Consider the following 25275-nt stretch of genomic DNA (forward strand, 5'->3'; position numbering starts at 1 on the left):
AGCCCTGCCCTTACACGTCTTCTATGGAACACACCCATTACTTTCAAAATAAAATCACCAATCATTCAAGATCAATCTTTGAAAGATTAGTTTTAATTTGACAAGGAACCTGAACACCTCGTTAGTTCTAATAACTGGTCACACCTACCATAAGTTACTTGACCTACAAGGAGGTCAGACCTACCTTGCTTATGACATCTCCACTATCTGCCTTGCTCCGTGTTCCATGTCACATTTTCTACCTATCGCGAGGTATTGTGGAACATCGTTTTTATGCAACAAAGCGCAAAGAATCGTTGAATAAATTAAGGAGGCGGAACTGATTGCAATTCCTGAAGTAGGTTTACCCGCTCAGTTTATTATGAAAATTCAGACGGTCTGTGGTCTATTTTGTTTGCAATGCGCTTTTCTACGTCAACAAGATATTGCGCGAAAAATGGTAAGTTGGCATTTAGTAGGAAATTACGACTTGCCTCTTTGTTGTAGTTACTTTTTGGCTTAATTTTATTTGATATCTACGGAAAATCATCTTTTCTATATTATAATTAGTACTAAAATACCTCCATAACTTTAGGAATTTGCAGTACTACTTCATCATCTCGTAAATATGATTAAAATTAAACACCAATACCGCAATAAACAGCAATTATTGAAATGGTAATTAATCGTATCAATCTAATAAATGGACTTGGAGCACCTACAATAATTATCGGCATACGCGGCCATCGATAATGTGACCATAGGGATTGCTAAGTGATTAGAAAACAGTCGAATATACCTACTTTAATAACCGACTTTGCAAAGAGGAGGAGGTTGTCAATTCGGGTTTTTGTACTTACCAAATCATCATCATCTCCCGAACCTTTTCCAACTATGTTAGGGTCGGCTTCCAGTCTCACCGGGTCCAGCTGAGGACCAGTGTTTGACAAGGAGCAACTATCTATCTGACCTCCTCAAACCCGAGCAACCCAATACTCCTTGGTAAGACTGGTCGTCGGACTTACGAAGTTAGAACGTTCATCTGATTTCTCGTCTATCTACAATACTATAAACTGTCGAATAAAAACACGTGTAAGCCCAAGTTCTGTTACATCACCAGAATAAATCAAATCTAGATACAAAAAGGGAATATACCAAGCGTGCGATTGATTCTCGTATTCAAGGTTCAACACGTCTGTGTTTTTCTTGTCTAGCGTATTTGTATGTCTGTTATGTGTATTTGCTCAAACATGAATAATATTTTACATGAAAGTTTCATTTTCGATAAAAAAGCAAAATAATAACTGAAACATGATAGTTTTGCTAATTTCAGTTAATGGAAAGTAAAACGTGCAGCCATTAGAGCAATTTTTTTAACGATGATAAATCATTTCAATATTCCTCTAGATACAATGTTTGTCATACAACTTTTAATTTCGGAATATTAGGAAGCGCAGTGCGTTCTTAGCATTACAACTGATCTAATCAAAACCAAAAAATAACATTGGTTGTCCGCCTACGGACCCCTGAAAACAGTCATTTACTCCGGTCACGTTTGGCGTTCCCGAGGGATCGATTCACGATTAAGTACACGTTTTTACGGTTTGCGGTAAATCTTTCTACCTTATTTGGAATGATTATAGGCGTAAACTGGACTACGCACGTAAAATGCCACTACCATTAGTGAAAGTTATACACAACCTATTTTACAGCTCCATAGGAGTGTTTTATGACGTGAAAATAGCAGGGAGTTTGGTGAGAGTGTATACAATCAATATGCCTATGTTAGGTCAACCTCTGTGAGCGTCGTGTGAAACATGATACAATTGGCAAATCGCTCGATGGTCGTAGGGTAATAGATAGATTTGGAATAAAAAAAAATTAATACAAATTAGTAGGTATAAAAAAGTTAAAAGAATGACGAGAAAGTTGTTGTATAAAAATTATAAAACGTCAAACTTACTTGCATTTGTGCCACACAACAGCCACTACATATTATCTCCACACAATGAATGAATAGGCACATGAATTATTCATAGTAATTATCAACTGGTTTGGCATAACTAGATAATTAGGCACTATCACGATTAATGAACGTCATGTGTCCTGTCTGTTCCAATTTCACTGCTAATCTATGTCTACTTAAACATACAGACATCCTTCTAACATCAACTTTATTAATTTAAAGTTTGAGTTCTGCTTGGACAAACTTGAGAAATAGTTGTTGCTGTGATTAGAACATTAACTTAGACCAGAGTTTCATAAATAATATAGAACTGGTAAAGCATGGACTTTCTCCGCAATCACTACATAGTATAAAACAAAGTCGCTTTTTCTGTCCCTTTGTCCCTTTGTACGCTTAAATCTTCAAAACTACGCAACCAATTTTCATGCGTTTTTATCAGATAGAGTGTATCAAGAGGAAGGTTTATATGTACAATAACATACACCAAATAGTGGGGAAATACTGTTACGCCGTGCGAAGCCGGAGCGGGTCGCTAGTATTTTCTAAATTTCACTGAAATTATATCAATCTCATCCTGAGCTTTCGTTCCTCTAGCTTATAACAAAGCTACGAAGCCCGCCATTCCTCATTTCTTCATTCATTCATCTTAGCTCTGTGCGAGGTTTAAGAAAAACAAAATAGGTACTGGTGCCACAATTACTCACTAAACGTCATCTATGAAAATACTTAAATGTATAATGAATATAACTGAAAACTCTAAAAGATTTCTCCAACACTGTGTTTTTAGAAAAAACTCCTAGGTACAATGCAAAATAGACTTAAATGTAATAAGCATTAGGATTATTATACTATTCGTGCCCTCAATAAGTATAAATGAGAAAAGTTGAGAATGTTTGATGACGTCAGGGCGACAGATATAGATACGATTTTTAAATTAATCTCTCAATAACAATGAATAATAAGTAACACTAGTATTACTTTTATGACGTAATTTTCCCACTTTCATTTCAATATTTTTCTGAAGTGCAATTTCAACATTGATAACAAATATTATTTTTATGAATTCGACGTAAAAATTCAGCGAAATAAATTATTAACGTCCATAACTCGCTGAATTTCGATATTTTTCATTGATATGAACTTTTCAGTAGAATTTTTTATTATTACTGTGTAATTTTTACCTATGGACATTACTCGTATGGATGTAAATAACAGTATTTTTTAATTAATTTCTCCAAGACCTATCATAATCAACCAGTTTTAATGTAAATATTTTGAATAGGTACCTACATCAAACTTCTAGCTTATAAATCATGAATTAATTTATGTTTATTTACGGACATAAAGCCTGGTATCACAGAGATCATTGATAAAACGTCTTTCAATTGCCGTACGTTTGACTTTCAAGACATCCCTCCACAGTCATACTTTCAATCGATTTACATCACTCGAACAAATATTCGAGTAATATTTACGAATTCGCCTTTAGCTTGTGTGTGTGCAATCAGTAAGCGAAAAGCGATTACGCCACAAATTCTTTTTGATGCTCCAAACTTTGATGACAGCCAGAGTGTGCTATGAATTCAAATAGAACCTGGTTACTGCGAAAATATATTAAAGGAAAAGGTAACTTTGTGAAAGCGTCCTAGTGTAAGTTTATAGGTTTATTCTTATGCAAAGCCTTTGTGTGCACAATGCCTTGGTGGGTCGGGGGTAAGTAGGGTTCCAAGTGGGTTAATCTGTACAAACGTGGATTTTATAAAGGACTTCGTCAAAGATTATCTCACGTGGGCATTTATTAAATATTTTAATATATTCAAGCTTTCCTTAACCTATAGAAATATCTGTTCCGACTATTTTCGCAACTGGCTTGGGGTAGAACATTGCAAACGAATACTTCGTTATAAATACCTAAAGGACGAGGTGACAATAGCAGATGTTAAACAAACATTTGAACCAATATTCGTCCAGTATTGGCCGCTACAATAATGCTTATTATCTATAGTACCCAACAGCCATCGAATCGTAATTACCTAGCTATTAAGTTTGTGCACAGTTCGCTTCAATTGAGGGCTCCAATGACCAAGTTTAATTATGTAGCGGCTACCTACCTGTATAAGGTTACTTTGCATTAATTAACATGTATAGCAAATTATTTGGATAGCAATAATTTGTTGGTAATTAATAAACAATGTTTAGATATTTCGGTTTGCAGTGTTGATTTCACTATAGTTCGGCCATTCAGAGAATGCGTTCCTGACACGTCGCGATTGAACTGACGACGTAACTACATTCATTGATTATTGATATAATAATGTTGTTTTAATGCTCCTCAATTGTTAAAACGGTAAACAACCAGCAAAAATATTTTTATCGTAACTGCAACGCCATTGCAAAGTTACGTCGTCAGTTCAATCGCGACGTGTCAGGAACGCATTCTCTGAATGGCCGAACTTTAATTTTGGTAAATCTAAATAAGAGTGTGTGGTTATAGACGGCTAATTAGTTCAGTTATTTGGTTTTGGTTGTAAAGTAATTGGACAATCATTATTAAGGTTTGTAGGTAAATAGTAAGGGTACGTACCAAAATTGCTTTGTCTATTCAAGTACAGGGTAGCGATGCAAAATGCTTGATAAACTCCTGAAACGACAGACGGTAATCAACATTGTATTCTTTTTACCTGTTCTCAGCTAGAGTTTGATCTCGTTGTGTTGTTCTTACACAAAGTAACATTTAACGGACTACGTAATTCTGTATGTAAAATTAGACACGTCAACTTTACGAACTCGAATTCCGTCTGATTAAATAATAATATACAATGTAGATGTCAACGTGAACAAAAAGTTCGTCAGTGTGATTAGTAAGCCGTCCCCGGCAAAACCAGTGATCTCTGAAACATGATTAAATATCAATTTAGGATGGGACCCGAAAAAATACCAGTCAACAAGATTGAGTCTTTTCCACGAACTCAGATACTGCCTTTTTCGATAAAATGAACGGTTTTTTCGGTGAATACGTCATTAATTTAACGAGATTTTTAAATATTACTTGTGCTCGTCCCGTTCCGATTTCTCCGGATTGATCTTTTACAATGTGAAGGTGAAAGTAAACGTTACAATTACATTGGTAGATGTTTGATGGATTACTTTGATTGATATAAAAAGTATACCTATATTTAGGTCAATGTCGTTTTAGTAAAATGTCTTTAGTTCCGTGACTCCACGCCAACGAAGCAAGGAGAGTATTCATCGTCGTAAAATATGTTTCTTTGCCAACAAATTCTCGCAACTTGATAGCAACACAAACATCAAGGGAACCTCTAAAAACACTCATCCCATTGTCCCAAAAAGTTTTAAACCACACCGTGATTCGTGCTTTGTAAATCAAAAGGAGGTCCCAACCGTTTGTCGACACCTTTATTCTATTTAGCATTAATTAATGTGTCATCCGACCCACATTGTTGCATGCTTTAGAAGTTAACAATGCGTGATTATCCCACTATTAGAGCGAGGGAAATCCTAGTAACTTGTATTAATTCTATTAATATGAAATGGCCCTTGAACATCTCCGTAAAACAATGATGGGATTCAATTGAAATTTTTTTTTAATAGATTTTTTTGTGATTTATTTAAAATGCTATTAAAGTCTAACCTAATCTTTATTTATGCGGGTCTATTAATTACCGATATACTTATTTATTAAATTTGAATCGACGCAAATGTGTAGCCGCACAATAAAGAAACCCACAATCGGATTCGATACTTTAAGATAGTAAATTGCTCGGGAAACGTTACAAACTCAACGAGAAATTATTTTCCAACTCCATTCTATCAATTTCCTTTACAACATCAATGCAACTTCCACGTGCAGGATTACAATATTGTGCACACACACACACACAAACACACACACATTCGTACACACATACAAATAGATGCAGACATGAGTGTGACGTCATAGTCTCGTGATTTACCGCGTAAACTTTCGTCAATTGATATGAATCTTTTGAGAACAAGTTCTGTACTGTTCGCGCCACTAAATCACCCAAGTTTGAAATATTGACGCATATATCTTTTGTTTGAATGTTATGATTTTCTTGTATACGTAGATCAACGCCACATTGTTCTTTCAAGAACAAGGTGTTGCATCGTAACAGAAGTTTAGTGAAAATAAAAGAAATATAAGAAAAGTGTTTAAATGGAATTTTCAGGTGTTGTCACTTGATTTTTTCCCGGGTAGTAAATGTCATTGGGTATGTACGTTTGAAATAATAAGAATGTCTGTTTATATTTTTCTTAAATAGACATTATATGTCCTCTGTGACCAGAATACTAATCAATATTCATTACAGACTAAAAGCTATACAACGCCATTTATAGGTCGTCTGGTTTCAAATATAACAAAACAGGGTCATCAAACTACAACTTTTTAAAAGATATCCCAGTGGGCCGACGACGCTCCACTTTGAGCAAAAAAGTCTGCGTACTTATTATTTAAAATCTTTTTTCTTCGAGATAGCGTCGTCTCCGAATATAATTTTGACATTGCAGATTTAATTATGGCTTTATTCAGTGAGAATTTTAATTACAAACGACTTTGTAAGGTCGTCTCGGATTACATGCTCAGGACGGTTATTTAGTTCAACGTTAATTACCTAATAACGTTTACAAATAAGAAAGTTTCACGTAGTTCTATTCAAGTTGTATTTAATTTCTTTCAACGAAATACATGTTTGATTTTAAAAGCGAGACGTAGATTTTATAAGTTAAAACTTGTTTTATTTTATTTGAAAACCGAATGAATAAACTTTGATGCTGCGGTTTTTATAGTAAAAACACTTTTGCAAAATTATTGATTATTGGTTTGTTCTTTTATTTTGAATATAAAATAAATAAAAAGCAATTAAAATTGCTCATGTCAATATCAAACAAGTTTTTGTAGCTTGAAATACTGGTTAACACACTGTGCACTTAATTAGTACAGTTTGCTAAGCAAAGTTTCCATTTACGAAACACACAGGTATCTTGTTGACATTGCAAAGAGGTTGAAATTACTTTAGTTATTTTGTTTTCGGTTGTGCATATATTCGACATAAAATATTGAACGTTAGACACCCGACCTGTTTATGCATAAAAACTATTTTCACACAATTCCATAAATAGAAAATACATATTTTATTATTAGTTCACTAGTTCCAATTTCAAAAATGATAACCAAATACCGTACAAGTGTGACATTGTGTGCCCCAAGATCAGTGGGCCAAGCACGAATATCTAACGTATTCGAATCGACAATGTATCGAGGCCTCGATTCGAAAACGGAGTTTGTCGATAGTAGGCAGCACGAACCACATTCGAAGCACTATCGAACACTCGATTCGAATTCCAAGGTGACGTCATGCAAATGTAAATAGGGACGCGCCACAGTGAGCAAAATGAACGATTGTTGAATGAATGGTGCGTTCGAAAACTAACTCTAGTTGTTAATATTTTTTTTACCTTTGATTAAACGTTTTATTATTATTAAATTATAATAAAAACTGAATGTAATATAAAAAAGAGACCCAAAGTTAATTATTAGACATTATAAAATGGCATTATCTCTAGCAATATAACATAGTTACGGAGATTTTATTTTTTAAAAATGACGGGTACCGAACGCACCCACTTGACATCCGACGCGCGTAAGGGCGCCAAATTTGTTTATGTTTTGCTACACGTCCACAACAAAAGTATTTCTGTTTTTTTTTTGCTACAAATAATTAAGTGCTTTCAATATAATAAATATTATGAGAACCAGTCAGACGCAATATGAAATGATGGTTGAATTCATGGAAGCGTGAGTAAACAGTTTTAATAAGTTTGAGTGGCATAAACTTTAGTGTGAAGTATTTTAAGTGCAATGCTATTTCTATATTTTTAAATTCGGTTTCATTTATGTCCAGTGGGTAAATTCTATTCCTAAGTTTTGCTCTGCGCGTAATTTCTCTACAATGATTAAAAATAAACATATAAATAACATTTTTGTTTTTCAAACACATTAATTCTATAGGTTCGCAAATAAATAAAATATGATTTAATTACTTACCTTGTTTCTCGTGATTGATATCCATAATATTCTAGTTTTGCCGCTAAAAAATAATATGCGGTACTACGTTCATACAGTGGCGGTCTTTGCATTTTAAATTATATTGAAGCTATTACTAATTGTTCCAATAACTTAACAATAATTTTATTCACAAAACTAACTCTAAACAAACATAAACACGGTTAAAACTTTATTTTTACACCTCTCGAAACCTTTCTCACCGACTATTTTCAAGTGAATAATGTTTCGACCATACTCGATAGCCAGCCTTCGAGAGTTTACGTTACCGTACGTCAAAAGAATGTTCGTGCTGCCATGTTTTGTTTCCTTTTACGCCCGATAGGGGCGCTGTACAATTCTCATACAAATGTTACTCGATTTCGATACGAATAACTTTTCGCAAATATTCGTGCTTGGGCTACTGAAGTGTCAAACATCTGTCCCCAACGCAAATAAGGCGATGTGTGCACAGTGGAATGACACCCAGCGACGTGTCAAATAAAAAGATTTACAAACGCAGGGATTCTGAAAATCAAATATCAGAAATTCTTGCAGCATCATATTTTCGTTCAGGTTTTTTAGATTTTGTTTTCGCTGCGCTCTCGGCGTGTGCGATTCGAAACGTTATGTTTAAATCGCGTAATGGCGCTTGATGTTCCTATTTTTAAATATGTAGTTCTGTGCTTTTGTTTTGAAAGTTATTTTAAATATGTTGATTATATGGTGGATTTACTTTACAAATAATATCGATAAATAATAGTTACAGATAACTGTAGGCCAAGCACGAATATCTAACGTATTCGTATCGACAATGTATCGAGGCCTCGATTCGAAAACGGAGTTTGTCGATAGTAGGCAGCACGAACCACATTCGAAGCACTATCGAACACTCGATTCGAATTCTAATGTGACGTCATGCAAATGTAAATAGGGACGCGCCATAGTGAGCAAAATGAACGAATGTTGAATGAATCGTGCGTTCGAAAACTAACTCTAGTTATTAATATTTTTTTCACCTTTGATTAAACGTTTTATTATTATTAAATTATAATAAAAACTGAATGTTATATAAAGAAGAGACCCAAAGTTAATTATTAGACATTATAAAATGGCATTATCTTTAGCAATATAACATAGTTACGGAGATTTTTTTTTTTTTAAATGACGTGTACCGAACGCACCCACTTGACATCCGACGCGCGTAATGGCGCCAAATTTGTTTATGTTTTGCTACACAACAAAAGTATTTCTGTTTTTTTTTGCTACAAAGTGCTTTTAATATAATAAATAATTATGCGAACCAGTCAGACGCAGTATGAAATGATGGTGGAATTCATGGAAGCGTGAGTAAACAGTTTTAATAAGTTTGAGTGGCATAAACTTTAGTGTGAAGTATTTTAAGTGCAATGCTATTTCTATTCCAGAAACGGAGATTTGTCAAAACCTTCAGGCGGCCCACGAGGTCGCAATTTCATAAATATGAAATGGAAGGAGTTGTCAAATCAATTAAATAGTGAAGGCACAGGCGAATCAAGGTCTGAGGAGAAATGGCGCAAGGTATGTTAACTCAAGTGACGCTATTTTTTTTTGTTGTTGGGGCACTTGAATAAAGTCACTCTTAAGTGTCTGCTTTAATTAGTTAGGTATCCAATATCTTTGTGTGAAGTAAGTTTGTTTGGAATTCCTGCTTAAATAATTGTTTTTTAATTCAAGGTGTGGAGCGATTACAAAAATAATTGCAAGAAGAAGTGTGCCAAAATTAATAGGGCTGCTAGTGGCACTGGTGGAGGGCCAGCACTTCAATTATCCTTGACTGATTTAGAAAACCGAGTCATGCAGATAATTGGAGTGCAGGCAGCTACTGGCTTGGTGGTGGAAGAAGCAGGGTTTCAACGGGTTAGCTACTTACTTACCTATTTTTAAAATTGTTTTTTTTCTTTATTAACTAGTAATTATTATTTTTTAATTTCAGGAAGCTGCTGAAATTTCTCAACCATCAGAGATGAGAGTTCCTGATGCACATGTGGATGACTATGAAATAGGTAAATATGAATTTTACTTTTATAATAATTTTTTTAAATTAAATTAAAACTTTTATAAATTAATCAATTTATGTAAATATGTTTAATGTGGTTACAAATATTTGCTATGTATGTTTATGCATCCATAAATTAGGTACATAAAAGCATCATAATGTTTGTTCAATGTCAAGTCTTGAAAAAAAAATATTTATACATAAATCCCAATAAATTTATACATAAAATATTTAGACATAAATATCACATTACACAGTAAATGTTTTTTCTATGAGAACTCAAGTTTCTGCTAATAAGAAAAAGGCCTAGTCAAATTAACATTAATAAAATGTTTTACAGATTGGAATATTCCGGGCACAAGTAGTCAGCCAACAGTGGCTCCCCCTAGACCGCCGAGTCCACGAGATGAAACCCCTGTTCTCCCATCCACTGATCCTCAAATACATGAAGAGGAGATGTGGAAACCACCACCACAAAAAAAAGCCAAACAACATATAGGAAAAATGTTTTTAGAAGCAGATAGAAAGGCAAAGGAGTATGCTAGAGAGCGTGATAGGGCCTATGAAGAATTAGAGAAAGAGCGGTTGCGGATTAGGACAGAAGAATTGAGAGTTAGAGAATTAGAGGTGAAAGAAAGGGTGAGACAAAGAGATGATGAATTGAGAGTGAGAGAATTAGAGATGCATGAAAGGGTGAGACAAAGAGATGATGAATTGCGATTACAGGCTAAATGGTTGGACTTTATGAAAGAGGCTATGGAAGTTTTTGTAAGGTGTATGGAAAAAAAAACTTAGATTAAGGTTATTTTTTAATTGTTCAAAAATGCAATTTTTAAAATTATTAATAAAGAATTAAAGTTATGAGTGTAATCTATTAATTCTATCTACTAAAATATTCCTCATCGCCCTTCCCCTAAGTAAGTCATCTCCTCCATTTTCCTGAAAAAGATGGTCAGAAAAAGATAAAGATATGTTTTGGAGTTCTTCTGGTTCCGGTTCGGGTACGTTAAATTTTAGGGCTAAATTATGCAACACACTGCACGCAGTAATGATTTTTGCACATTTCTCCGGTCCATAGTGGAGTGTGCGATCTTTACATAAGCAACGCCATCGGTTTTTTAATCGGCCAAAAGTATTTTCTATAGCCACCCTCGTCTTTCCATGGACTGCTGTGTATTTGTATGCTGGAGTCCCTTCAGCAGCATCCGGAATTGGTGTCATTAACCAGGGGCGTTGTGGATAGCCGGAATCACCTGTAAATATTCAAAACTTTAATTTTTAAATATTCAATCTTTTTTTATTTTCAATTATCTTGTAAACTAGCTGACCTAGCAAACTTTGTGTTCCCATATTTTTTACCCGATTTTTTTAATTATTTTAGTTTAGTAAAAATCGTGTTCCTGACTAAAACGAACACAACAAAGAATTATCCAATTTACAGAATAGTCGTTTGAAAATTATACGTCTACATTAGATTACAATTACAAATATATTCGGCAAATCAATTTTATTATTTATGTAGATGGATGAATTTACTTGATTGTTACTAACCTAATAACCATACATGTTCATTATTTCGATGTAACTCCTGCATGTAGTTATTAGCTAGGCTATTTTCCCATATGAAAGCGTCGTGGGTGGCTCCTCCATATTTTGCATTCACATTTAGAATTCGGCCGTCACTATCACATATCTAAAATAAAGATAAAACCATTAGTAGGTACACTGGTATACCATAGTAAAGTGGTACATACATAATGCTAGTATGTTATTAGTAGTGCTCAATCGCATACATAGTTACAAAAAACGAAATGCTTACCATTTGTACATTTAATGAATGAAAATGTTTTCTACAATAAAATAAATGTTCAATTTCTTTCCTGGGTGTAAAAATATGGAAATGGCATCCATCAATGCATCCTATAACTCCAGGAAAACCGTACTTCGCAAAAAAGCTGTAAGACAAAAATAAATATATTTTAATAGGCAATCATATGTTAGTATTAGAAATTAATGTTAAAAAGTATACAATAACACTATGTTTTAAACGTACTTCTACAAAAAAAATACTTAGATACATTTCCCCTCATAGATACCTATCACAATGTTCATACTAACTTGCTTTTTACTAGGTCTCTTTCAGCTCGAGTACTGGGGAATCTTATAAAGGTGTTAAGGATTGCAGGAGTTACAAGAGCATCAGTGACTTCCTTCACACATTTGCTCACTGTTGTTTGGCCCAAATATTTAGCCATTCCCACTATTCGCTGATATGAACCATTGGCATAAAAAGATAATGCACAAAGAACCTGAAACATAAAATATTTACTTATTTGATTTTAAGGATGTAACAATTTACTATTAGCTTTATAGATACCTATTTTGTCATATTAAATAAGTTGCAATTCGGTATACACTTCCATTTCAATACTGAAATACAAGTAGAAGATATTGAATAGGTATATTTATGTAGAATCTAAGTGGTTAGGTACCTACCTTAAGTTCTAGACTAATTCTAGAACTCGATGTTAATGATGTTTTATGTTTAAGTTGCTCACAGAGGAACTTAAAAGCTTCTTTATTTAGGCGATATCTATTTTTAAATTCGGTTTCATTTATGTCCAGTGGGTTAATTCTATTCCTAAGTTTTGCTCTGCGCGTAATTTCTCTACAATGATTAAAAATAAACATATAATTAACTCAATTTTTTTCAAACACATTAATTCAATAGGTACGCAAATAAATAAAATATGATTTAATTACTTACCTTGTTTCTCGTGATTGATATCCATAATTTTCTATTAAATTTGCCGCCAAAAAATAATATGCGGTACTACGTTCATACAGTGGCGGTCTTTGCATTTTAAATTATATTGAAGCTATTACTAATTGTTCCAATAACTTAACAATAATTTTAAAACACTTTTATTCACAAAACTAACTCTAAACAAAACATAAACACGGTTAAAACTATATTTTTACACTTCTCGAAACCTTTCTCACGGACTATTTTCAAGTGAATAATGTTTCGACCATACTCGATAGCCAGCCTTCGAGAGTTTACGTTACCGTACGTCAAAAGAATGTTCGTGCTGCCAAAAATCTCACAATTGTTTATAAGTATCGAGTTTCGTTTACCATCTCGTTTCGATTTCGATACGACAGCGCGCCAAAATCATTCGTGCTGCCATGTTTTGTTTCCTTTTACGCCCGATAGGGGCGCTGTACAATTCTCATACAAATGTTACTCGATTTCGATACGAATAACTTTTCGCAAATATTCGTGCTTGGGCTACTGAACTCAAGAGAAAACAAATTCAAAGTATAAATATACAAAACACAACGTGCTATTTTAAATAAATCGATACATAACAACAATACCCAACCTAAATATTTGTTATCGTTATTCGAGTTAAGCAAGTTCCTAAAATCGGTTCTTTTCAATAAAGTTTGCTCTCGATAAGTTGGAGTGGTACTCGGAACGTGCCTCAACTTCAGGGATCGATGTGTTCTGGCGAAATTTTCATATCGATATATTGCGAAGAATGTTCGCGCATGAGAATAAACTCGAAACATCTCGTTATGTACTTGTTAAAATTTCAAATTGTTATCGCGTTGTATTGTTGTTGATGTTCTCATTTTTGTATCTGTCGTTATATATAGGGTACCTACCTAATTAAGGTCGTGTCAGTATACATTAATTGACGTGTTTGAAGTTAAGATATACTTTAAGCCTTGATACTATTTTGTGTATCGTTAGTGATTCAAAATATACCTACTTAAACAATTACGAAAAAATATACATACATGTATATAGCGCTAAAGTTTAAAGAGTACCTACATTAAAGATGAAGACTATTAATATCATCACATTAGATTTAATGTTCGTTTTAGTATTAAATAATAATCGTTTCGTCAAATCGTTGAAAAACTTTTTGTTCGCAATTTCTTTTCTTACTTTCGGGACTTTAATAACTACTAAGTAATTTAACTAATTTCGAGTTTGTCACGGTAGCTTTGTCTTAATTTTATAATTTAGAATTATATCTACTCTTTTAAATTCTAACTCGCATTTCTCTTGATTTACAAAAATATTATAAAGTGTTAAAACAATGCAGCCAAAACAAAGCAATATTTTTTTTATTATTATTTACAAATCTCCATCCGTCAGGTATGCTCAGCTAAAACATACATTGAAGTACAAAAAATACCTATATTTAATATATCCTTTTATATATGTTGATGAAGACTAAGCAGCAAATTAATTTCATAGAAGACGAACCTCGAGCGATCAGTGTGACACCGTGATTAAGCTCAGCAACATCATTAGTCGCCTTTATCCGTCACCTCGCAGGATACACGTCACAAACGCCTTGTTTCGCCATAACGTAATTAATTAGTTCATCATTGTAGCTTCACTGGAATATGATATTATTGTATAGGTACTAATTGTTTTCGCGTATGGGCTGTCAGTTTGTACGTGTAGAATTTAATTGACAGGTAAACGAGGAATGTTCGTGTAACATAAAACTTTGCATTATTTTCATATCGGCTGATATCCGAGCAAAAGTTATGTACCTAACTATAACTAAGCAACAGCTTCTTACAGTCTTAGTACAATATAGTACTGTTTTTAAGTCAAGAGTTAATAATGGGTTACCTCTAGACAAGCGTGTTCTCTCTTCGACCATCAATTACCATCACGTGAGTAAGATAGTAGTCAAACGCGCGTCTCTTTCTCATTGATAAATTAGAAGCTGTACTGGTACAGACGATTTAAGTCATAGATGTGATAAAGGAACATCAAGTAAAATACAAATTACATACAACATCTAGTGCGATGCGTTGCAAAGTGCGTGTTAATTTGTTAAGTTTGCCTCGACGCACACTGAACCCCTTCGAATGCTCCAATAAGCAACGCAATGCTCCACTTTACAGTATCAGTACTAAGTTAAGCCTTTTCTACAATATGGTGCGTATTTCTGTTCCTTCAAATACCTATGACAATCATTTGTTATTCATCACAACATTCTTGGTCATTAGATTGTGTTTTTTTTCAGTCATTTTGGCTTTCACTTAGACATGTTTATGTTCCCTTTTTTGTCACTGCAAGCGTGAACTAAATAAAACCTTTAAAAAACTCTCACTTTTAAATTATTATTTTTTTCCAAAGAAACCATTCTTTAGTAAGCTTAGAAACAAATACATTACCATGTTATCACTTTACTTTGAAAAATGATCACAGACCTTCAAAAAACAATGAATAAAAAGATGAAAAATAGTCTATGTCTTAGGCCTCGAAGTTTTGTGCCTCAACGTTACAAGTTTTACTCAGTTGTAAATGATTAATCTGTAGGAAAATATTATTTAAATGGTCTCATAAATAGAGAAACTTGTTATTTTTATTTCCATGTATTATAAGTCTTGCGAAGATTGTCGGTAAATAGCTTTTCAAAAGTCTGTTAGATGCACCTTTCAAGAAACAACAGAGTATTAATTTTGCATCAATAATAAAATTCATTGATTTTTCTTGGGTGGTTTTACAAAAACAAGCTTTATAACACCCTTGCCTACGCATCCATTTGCACAGTACCACAAGGAGATTTCAATAAGCAAAACCTCTATCGTAGCGCGAAAGACCTCTATCGTCAATATTCTTACAAAACTTTAACAGGAATATTTCCCAAAAAAGAAAAATACGTAAACGTCGTCATACAACTTTGGCAAAGTCACCATGACAGGCCGTAGACAAAAAACTCACCCTCCATAAAGCTTACTTTTACCAGGAAAGGGAAATCATATTACTGTTTTGAGAAAGAGCTTATATCGATTTCTTCTTACCGTACGTTGTATTGTTAATTTATACAAACGGCAGACGCCATTGTTGGCTCCCTATCATCTTTGAATATTCTTCTCTGAAGTGGTGATTCTTTAGCTTTTGCTTTGAATAAATACTCGTTATACGTGTACTTTGAAAACCATAGATACGCGTTGTTGGTTATTCGAAGATTCTGATAATTGTGTGGTGAAATCTTACGAACGTGCGTGGAATTGTTTGTTAAAACTTACTCGTATCTATAGAACTCAAACTTACTTACCTGGTACGTAAAATGTTTCTTCCTGGAATAAATCTTCAAGCCTTGAATATTGTACTCCCAAAAGGAGTTTCAAGTAACTATCATTCGTGTTAAATTATACAATTTGGTCTAATATTTTGGTCGATGTAAAATGCAATAGGCTTGCCCGCTTTTACATAAAGCTCAAACATTACTGGCAAAATTTACAACATGCAATAACTCTAAGCATTTAAGGAAAAAACAGGCGTGGTCCGCGTTATTCAAATATGAGAGTTAGGTACAATAAAAACGAAATAACAATAAGTTATGGCCCCTGGGTGCGGTTTTGTTCTCTGCACATCATTAATTGCTTTTTACTTGGGCCAAAAAATACTTTCTGTTTAAAACTATATGCCATATTATAGGTAGACATTATTATCTATTAACCAATACAATTCAATAAACAGTAAGACGTCCCATATCTTAACCGATACCCAAATCGAAGCGGTTTATTCATGATAGTAATGTGCATTAACACGCCACATTCAATGGGCCGGAGAATTAACGCACATGTGTTTAAAATTAGCCATGACACAATATACTGTTACCACGGAGGAAGGAAAGATAGCGGAGATACCATAAGTAAGGTAGGTCAGGCGCCTTCTTGTAGGTCAAGCAGCATATGGCTGGCGTGATCAGTTACTATAACTAACAAGACGTTCGGTTTTCTTGTCGAATCAAAACCTGTCTATCAAAGATTGGTCTTAGTTGATTGGTGATTTTATTTCGAAAATAATGGACTGGTTCCACAGAAGGCGTGTAAGGGTGGAGCTAGTAAGGCTACTTTCTTAAGAGATTTTGCGTTATGACATCTCCGCTAGTCATTTGGTTCTCCATAACTTTAACCCTAGCGCGTATGGGAACAGTAGTCGTTCAAGCGGAAATTTTCTATAGATTGCCTTATCTGATTGTTGAATAACTTGCTGAAGATTGCTTGAATGGTCGTGGAAATTGTACTTGAGTGTTCTTCGTGTATGTGGGTACTGGTAATATTGCCCCGAGAGAACGTTTGTAGCAGTATAAAGCTATAAGTATGCTTCGATACATTGGCCTGGTGCGGCTACTATATGTATAACTGCGTCGTCATTTCATCGCAGAAATGCGTGCACTAGATTGTTGATTATTATTGGTCAATCAGCGCAGTCCAAAAAAAGTAGTGTAAGCCTTATTTTATTTTAGCATATACCTACTTGTCCGCAATTATGTGTTATAGATGACGGAAAATACTCATTCCTTCATAAAGAACCAAATAAAACTACTTCATCAGTTATTCAAAGAAAAATATCATCAATAACCATCATTTTGACGACCAATTTATTACCTAAGCTATTTGCTGTATGAATTTCAGTCGAAGTTTGTGTTCAATGACTATTTATCATTACTTAATTACTTGGAAAGTAAACAGTTGTAATAAAGGCTTCCGTGTTATTGGAAAACAATGGTGACCTACTGTGCCGTAAACTTAAATTACCTTCTAAATTTATTCCGACAAAACATTACGGCTAATTTTAGTTACTTATGGCTCAATTATGTCATTCATAAAAACACATTATGTCAGTAATGATGGAAAATTTACAAGGTTATATGTGAAGACTTCAGAGAGTAAATTTTGATTTTTAATAGAAACGTCCATGTTGTTATATGCTCCGTACAATGTCCGTAGCTCATAGGTATATGTGCGTGGTTAATATTCTTAGTCCCAGTTTTTTAAAAGCCAGGTATTTTACATTGATTCTGGATTGCGAAGGAATCATAAATTTCTATAAAACTACTAAACCTTACTTTGAAATTTCAACTGAGTATTTCTATGTAATAATATTGTCAAAAACTCCTTAAAAATATACACAAGCACTCACAATTAAACATTTCCTTAACCTATGACCTTTAAAGTCAATAAGACAGATGTTCCCCTCAGCACTATTGGAATCGATAGTTGTCAATACGCTCGAAATACTGTCATTTGGCCAAAGTGCAGCTTTACGAATTCCCAGAGGATTATTGACGTGGCACCGTCTTCTATGTAAAGGTATATTGAGTTTACTGTCTTATGTAATACGTGACCCACAAGTGATGTTGGAACTTCGAAATCGTAACTGGAAGCTGTCTGAAGACATTCAGAGAATGGCAGGTTCAATGGAAAATCTACATGTTTTAAGCAGGCTTTTGTCAATTGTTTTTTTGCCTGAGACATTTAATGACAATAATTTTATCTATGTTGTCTCAAATAAATGGTTATAAAATTGAGATTTAACTGGTGGGTATTCATTAGAAGCATTTTTCACATGATCAATTTTAACAGTTTTTTTTTTGTGGAAAAGCAACAAATAAGTTTGACATTGACTCAAAAGAGCGTGCCCTTAACACACCCTCAACTAACTTCATATACCTAAACACATTAGGTCTTAAACATTTAACATAACAAGAGCCAATAATGCGTCCATATCAAGAAAACCTCTCAGCACAGATTACGTATTGAGTGACCGTTACAATCCACTTTGTCGTTTGGGTGAGCGCAACCAGCTACGTTACCGCAAATCCCTTTAAGAGCATATCAGCAGGGATTCTGCAATGTATTACTGTTACGTATATGTTCTTGAAATCGTTTGTGTGTTTGACTTGGGAATCTTGGGCTTTTGTTTTGATTTCTATTGCTTGGAACATTAGGTTTTTTTTCTGTAACTTATAACCTTCTTTCTTTAAATCGCTCCCGTTTTTCTAGACAACATATATTATCAACTAGCTTCCGCCCGCGGCTCCGCCCTCGTAGAGTTCGGTTATATCGCGTTTCCAAGAGAACTCTTCAAAAGTCCGGGATAAAAACTACTTATCCTTTGTTCTTTCTCAAGGTCAACTCTATCTCTGTACCAAATTTTATTAAAATCAGTTCAATGGTTTAGACATGAAAGCGTAACAGACAGACAGACAGAGTTACTTTCGCATTTATAATGTTAGTAGCCTTGCATAAAATGTTGGTATGAAAAAGAAGATGAGCGGGTATACCCGCATAACACTTAAATAAAAAAAAAAAAACATACTTTTCTCTCTCTAAAATATCCATAAACAGGACTGGCTGAGCCCTAATGACCGATAAAAGTGTTGAATCATTTTGGATAATGAACCTAGATTTAAATAATGGAAAAGTAAGCTCGATTTTTTTTGCTTGCTTTTATCTCAAGTTGCTATTTATCAAGTGCATTAAAAAGACTACATAAGCTTTTTTGACTTTTTGAAATAAATTGCATGACGACCAAAAATCCTTTTATTTGTTCAATGAAAAGTCAAAATAAAAATTTCATCTTCAAAATTTAACTGTAGCAATTCCTAAAATAGCTCCTTTATATCATCACCTCAATTGTTGCAGACGTGACCAAAACCAAACAAACAAAATTCAAACATGTTTCTATTTGTGTTTGCTATGTGAAACTTCAAATTGTTTGTGTAACGACAACGCGACCGAACTGTAACGAAGATAGGAATTAGTGGCGGTAACACAAATATTATCTGGCAAGGCTTGTTTGAAGTACGTGCCCCTCTTAAACAAGTGGTCTGTGTACTGTCTTACTCATAAAGTTGCGTCTACGCTAGGAGAGCCGAGCACGAGCGGAGCACGAGCCGAACACAATTCGTCTAGTGTGGACCAACTTACAAGCCTCTAACGAGCGCACTGCGAGCATTTCGTTCGTGCTCGGCTGCGATCCGCCTGTTGTCGGTTTTTGACGAACACAAAAGGATTTGCTAACAGAGATCGTTGTAGGTTCATTGTACGTCCACACTTGACGCCGCGAACGACAAGCCGAGAACGGCTCCACTTGTGCTTCGCTCGTGCTCGGTTCGTCTCGCGTAGACCCCGCCTTAATGTTGTAAGTGGCTCAGTTTGAGTCGTGTTTTGTTTTAGTATCCACGAGTTAGGTCCTGAGTGTCAATTGTTTTGGCTAGATTCGTGTCATCATTAATGTATCTTTTTTAAACGACTTAAAAAAGGAGGTTCTCTGTTTGATCTGTATGTATGTATGTTTGTGTGTGATTATCTCAAGTTGGGCGAAACTGATTTTGATGCGGTTTTCAGCATAGTGCATGTCGGTTTCATTTTATTTTATTTTTTTATATCGTCCTTGATAATTACCGATAGTTACCGTTTTTAAAGAAGACGAGATTATGCATAGTAGAATCATCGGCACCTTGAGCGCTGACCTTCATCTACGCAGAAGTGATTAATCAGCAAAGAACCAATCCCGAGTGACGGCTATGACGCGATACGCTGCGGGCCAATCACCGCTTTAGCCCACCCCCGCGCCTCACTTCATACCACAAAAGGGACCCAATAAATTACTTCTGTGCAGGTGATGGTCAGCGCTCAAGATTCATGCCGATGGTTATAAACAACTTTAACTCATAAGAAAAAATTGAAAATTCGAGTTAGGTACATACACACAACATATAAAATGTTGCAGTGTGTTTACAAATGATTTTCATTGCCGAAGACGTAATTTATGTACGTAAAGAGTTTGCCAAACCGAAACGTGTTATTTTCTTTGACGAAAATTGCGCTAAGTATTTCAAAGTAATCATAAATACTGAGGCATAAAGTTTAATCATTTATTTAAGTTTGTCGAGTGCGGCCTTAGATCAAAGGACGCGCTCCCGTTACCTTTTTTCGCTAAAGCAAGATTATTTATCGACTGCCTCTCAAAGTAACTGCGAATTAGTTTAAAACGTGATTTGAAAACCGTAGCAAGTAATTAGATATTTTTTGTAAAACAAACTTAGACCTATTTAAAGTTATTAGTTCGTGGTGAAACTGGTTTGAGCCCAAAACATATAGCATAAAGAAACTTTCCAAATTATAGTTTTCAACAATTATCATCCTTAGTCAAACATCTCAATACAAAATTTTGAAGCCACTGTTAATTTGGTCGATAGAAAACCAGGAAATAAATTAACACCATTATCGTCTTCCGTTTCCTTTCAAGCAAGATCGTAAGTATGCCATTAAACAAACCCCCGTTTAATGGCTTGCCTACCCACAGTTTTGCGAAGCACAGGGTAACGGAAGACAGTGTATAAAAGCCTTTAAAAACCTGTTAATTTTAAACGTTGTACATTAACATAAACGCCACACCTCACTTTGGTGGCATAAAAATGCCATTGACTGTATTTTTATGTTAGTGGGAAGATTTTATGGTAAAGGTGTAAATTGTATGGCTAAATAGGACATAACACTGCATAATCCATTTTCTCAAGTATGATATCTACGTAAGTTTTTTGACTTATCTTACTACCAATAAATACTGATGAGTAAATTGTATGCTAAAGAAAATATCGTTTGATTTTAAATGATTTTGAAACGCTCTATTTTTTGTCATAAATTTCGAACTCATATGAATACTTCTTCATGATTTCTATTGAATTGTAATACTCTCAACATTATCACATAAACAACGAAATTCTACACCCTATAAAAAGAAAATTTGACCATTATTTTATAAAGCATAAATTGAGTTGTTTTTCCTGTAATGGTCAATAAAAGTTGTCAGCTCAAATGACCTCGGTCTTAAGGTACGAACGATAAATCATATAACATGATGCGGTGACCACCTTAACTAAAACCACTATGGTACCTTGGCCCCTACAATTTTCTTCAACAAAAAGCAACGAAGTACATATCCCTCGGGTCTCTTTAATTTGGTCATTCCTTTGCCCAAGTACCGTACACCTTTAGGATTAGCTCTTAATTAAATTTCCTTATAATTTAGAGTGAGAGTTAGTTAATGCAGATTTTAATTCCATGTGCGCCGTTTTTTATTTCTTTTTGTGAACTTTTAGGGTTTTCTGTGATAGTAGGTGGTTGTAGGCGTCCTTTTTAAAAAGAGGTTTAGGTCACTAGAATTAAAGGTACATACATTGGTCTTCTCTAATCTATCAGAACTAATGACTTGACTTAGGTATAAACAAATAACATAAACGAGAAAAAAAGTGAAAAAAGTATGGTAATAGTTTTTCCCAAAGCAACGGTAGAAGTAATAATAAATGGGAAATTATATGTCTAGCCACAAAATTATTTATTGGACACATGATTAAACTTCTAATTTTATAACTAAGCAACGGTTAAATGACATAGCCTCTAATAAACTAATTCGCCTTTTTTACAACGCCAACTACTAGAAAGCTTCAAATTATTGTAACTTGTCCTTCTTATTTATACATTGTCATCTGATTTACTCACTCGGCTCATTTTTCCAAAAACGAGCCAAGAAAAATGAGATCAACGTTTTTCTTGGCTCGTTTTTTTTTTATGGTAGAATTTAATTTGGATTCATTTTATTTAGCATATTGCCATTTATAACCTTCAATTAAAAGACATTGTATTAAAAATTTAAGTTAGTGACGAAAACGAATCGCTGCAAAACCGACTCCACGTAGTCCTGTCTGCCCTACCCCTAGAGTGCAATTCAAAACCGCGTAGGCGCGGAGGGGCGAGGCGGCTGCGGTGGTGAGCGTGAAAACCATCTGCGACGATAAGCTCGCATGGGACCGCCGGAGCCCCGCAGCGCCGGAGCCATGACAGAAGCCATGCTTGCTGCATGCTGCATTCTTACTTCCATGCTGGGTCAATTAATATGGTATGTGTTATATTTTAAACTAAAAAGTCAGTAGGTACGAGTTAAAAAATTAAAAGCTAAATAAATATTTTATGATGTCATTTAATAGTATTTAAGAAGTTTACTGTTAGAATGCATGCTACAAATTAAGATGCAAAAAAATAACCATCATGCTGAGTTGTATTTAGAGTGGAAGATAACTCGCTAAGATAGTATTATTAAGATGCTCGACGCTTTATTAATTGTGGCTGACTTAGTAATTTAGAAGGCAACATACATTTTTGGGGGCGAATAATGATATTAAAAAGAAGCCTGTTTAATTAGCACCCATAATAAATTGTCAAGATGTTGATGAAGTTGTAGTAAGAGAGAATCCCTGTTTGCAAGATAGCTGAAAATATAACTGTAGCTAAGCAAACTAACACAAATCCAATGACCGTTAAATCAATACTCAACAATAATACGAAACACCAGTTCCAGAATGTTCTAGATTCCCACGAACATTTCTAGAACAATTAGAAATTACAGCGCGCAGCAGGTTTCTAATCGCTTTAACAATGGATGTGATCAACTCGCGTGAAGTACCAACTTGGTACAACGAAGTACCAGGTAGGTACAATGTTCCTAGCATGACGGCTATTCTTGAGGTTGACCCCTGAATAAGCTGGAAAATACCCAAAGCGTATTTCTCAGAAATTGACGCTAACAATAATGTAATTACTATCGGAATTTCGCCAGGGTCCGGGTTGTCGATGCTGATATCTCAATATTTGATCTGATAATAATACTTAGGTGAGAATCGTAGAATGTAGGCGCAAAATGTTTGCTGTTTACCTGTGTTCGGAATTTGGTTATGCTTGGGTTGTAGGTCAAATTGATGTATAACATTTCATGGTAAATGTTTATTTAGGTCTGTTCTATTTTTGGCCTCCAAATCTACATAGGTTTATTTCATATAAAATTGTGCCATTTATTAAAAATAGCCCAGCAGAATAAATGAGTATCTCTACTAAAATCTAAAAATAAATCCTTGACGCGATACACCCTCTCCGATGCTGAACTGAGTTATTTTTATGTAACTGCTGAGATTCTATTTAAAACTGATTTCCAATACCTATACAGCAACGAAGTTTAGCATGAATATTTTGCATGCCCTGATACAATGTAGAAACTCTTCTTAACTATTTTAACACCATTCATACAATGTTTGATGAAAATAGTTTAAAAAGGGGTGTTAGATGATTTGAATCACCAAAATTAATACTATTATCTCTATCATTTTCCTAGCCTTTTCCCATATCTTTTGGAGTCTGCTTTAGTTAGGCAACTGGATGCAGCTGAGAACTAGTGCATCGGCATAGCATTTAAAAAAGTAAACTTAAATCCTTTGAGAAGATAGAAGTTGCTAACTTACAATTTTTTTAATCCAATGAAATTAATTAACAAATTATTTACAGCTATTGTCTATAAAATTAAAAAGTAGCTTTACTGACTTACTAATTCGGTTTGACCCTAAACAAAATAACCTGCACAAAATTCATTGGAAATCCATAATCTAGTCGTTCTTGAAAATTCAAAGCTAAACAATGAATTCCCAGTAAAACTAGTTGAGTGTTCCACTGAATTAATTTTAGTTTTGACAACCGCTTGACCTGCCATTTACCTCAAAGCTATTCGAAAACTAATCATGGCCGATGTTGGGGCACTAAATAAACTAAACATTTAGGTAATAATGTATTCAAGTTCAGATTGAATTTACTATTCTAATATTAGATTCTTGTTTTTTTGAAAACAAATGACTAGCGCTAAGAACATTGCAATGATAAAATAATGACTTTTAGAGGGCAAGTATATTAGACCTTATTTTTATAAAAGGTTTTGGTTGCTTTGTTTAGACGTGGGTGTAAATAAGATTAGTCATCTATTTGATTTATGGTTTGTCTCAAAAATATATTGATACAATTCGTCTAGATTAAATTAGTTGCAATGTAAACAGAGGCTTTTTTGGGATTAAAATATTATGTAGGTCATTTAATACCATGTAAGTAAGCCAATTTCATTACAAAGGATTACAAGAAATTTATCTTCATGTATCCAAAATGATGCAACATTATATTATTTATAGATTGTTTTACTTCACTTCATTCTACTTTCCCAAAACAAAAACAAACTCGGAAATTAATTTGAAACTGGCGACAGCCATTTTCTATTTCTAGCGCCAACAAATCGAGAACACCCAATTAACAATTCAGTAATCAATTAAAACGTTCTCGCAGGAGACCGCCAAAGGTCAGTGCGCAGGACCCCACTGATTTTCATTGTTAACTGGGATAAACAGGAGCAAGTTCTCAACAAAAAGATCTGCCCGCCAAAAGATCAATGGGGGATTTGTGGGATATTGAATTTTCCCTCCAAAACGAACTAACAATGGTTTTGACATGGGTCTCAACGGCCATTGCTTATGAGTGCTTTTCGAGCCACAACTTCGCTGC

At 34.4% G+C, this 25275-nt stretch overlaps 2 protein-coding genes across 2 annotated transcripts; one reads left to right on the top strand and one right to left on the bottom strand.

Moving 5' to 3' along the window:
- Positions 1-9205: 9205 nt before the first annotated feature.
- LOC124636547 lies at positions 9206-10929 on the top strand. The gene is made up of 5 exons (XM_047172677.1): positions 9206-9376; positions 9458-9590; positions 9747-9929; positions 10006-10075; positions 10409-10929. Exons 1-5 carry the CDS (start codon positions 9327-9329, stop codon positions 10861-10863), a joined length of 891 nt encoding a protein of 296 aa, XP_047028633.1. The 5' UTR covers positions 9206-9326; the 3' UTR covers positions 10864-10929.
- LOC124636546 (putative nuclease HARBI1) lies at positions 10143-12930 on the bottom strand. Its single transcript, XM_047172676.1, has 6 exons — positions 12836-12930; positions 12565-12736; positions 12187-12377; positions 11888-12023; positions 11620-11761; positions 10143-11321 (listed from the first exon to the last, which is right to left on the bottom strand). The coding sequence occupies exons 1-6, from the start codon at positions 12928-12930 to the stop codon at positions 10927-10929; spliced, it is 1131 nt and encodes a 376-aa protein (XP_047028632.1). The 3' UTR covers positions 10143-10926.
- Positions 12931-25275: the final 12345 nt, after the last annotated feature.

Source organism: Helicoverpa zea, chromosome 14, assembly GCF_022581195.2.
Source record: "Helicoverpa zea isolate HzStark_Cry1AcR chromosome 14, ilHelZeax1.1, whole genome shotgun sequence".
NCBI classification, from domain to species: Eukaryota; Metazoa; Arthropoda; class Insecta; order Lepidoptera; family Noctuidae; genus Helicoverpa; species Helicoverpa zea.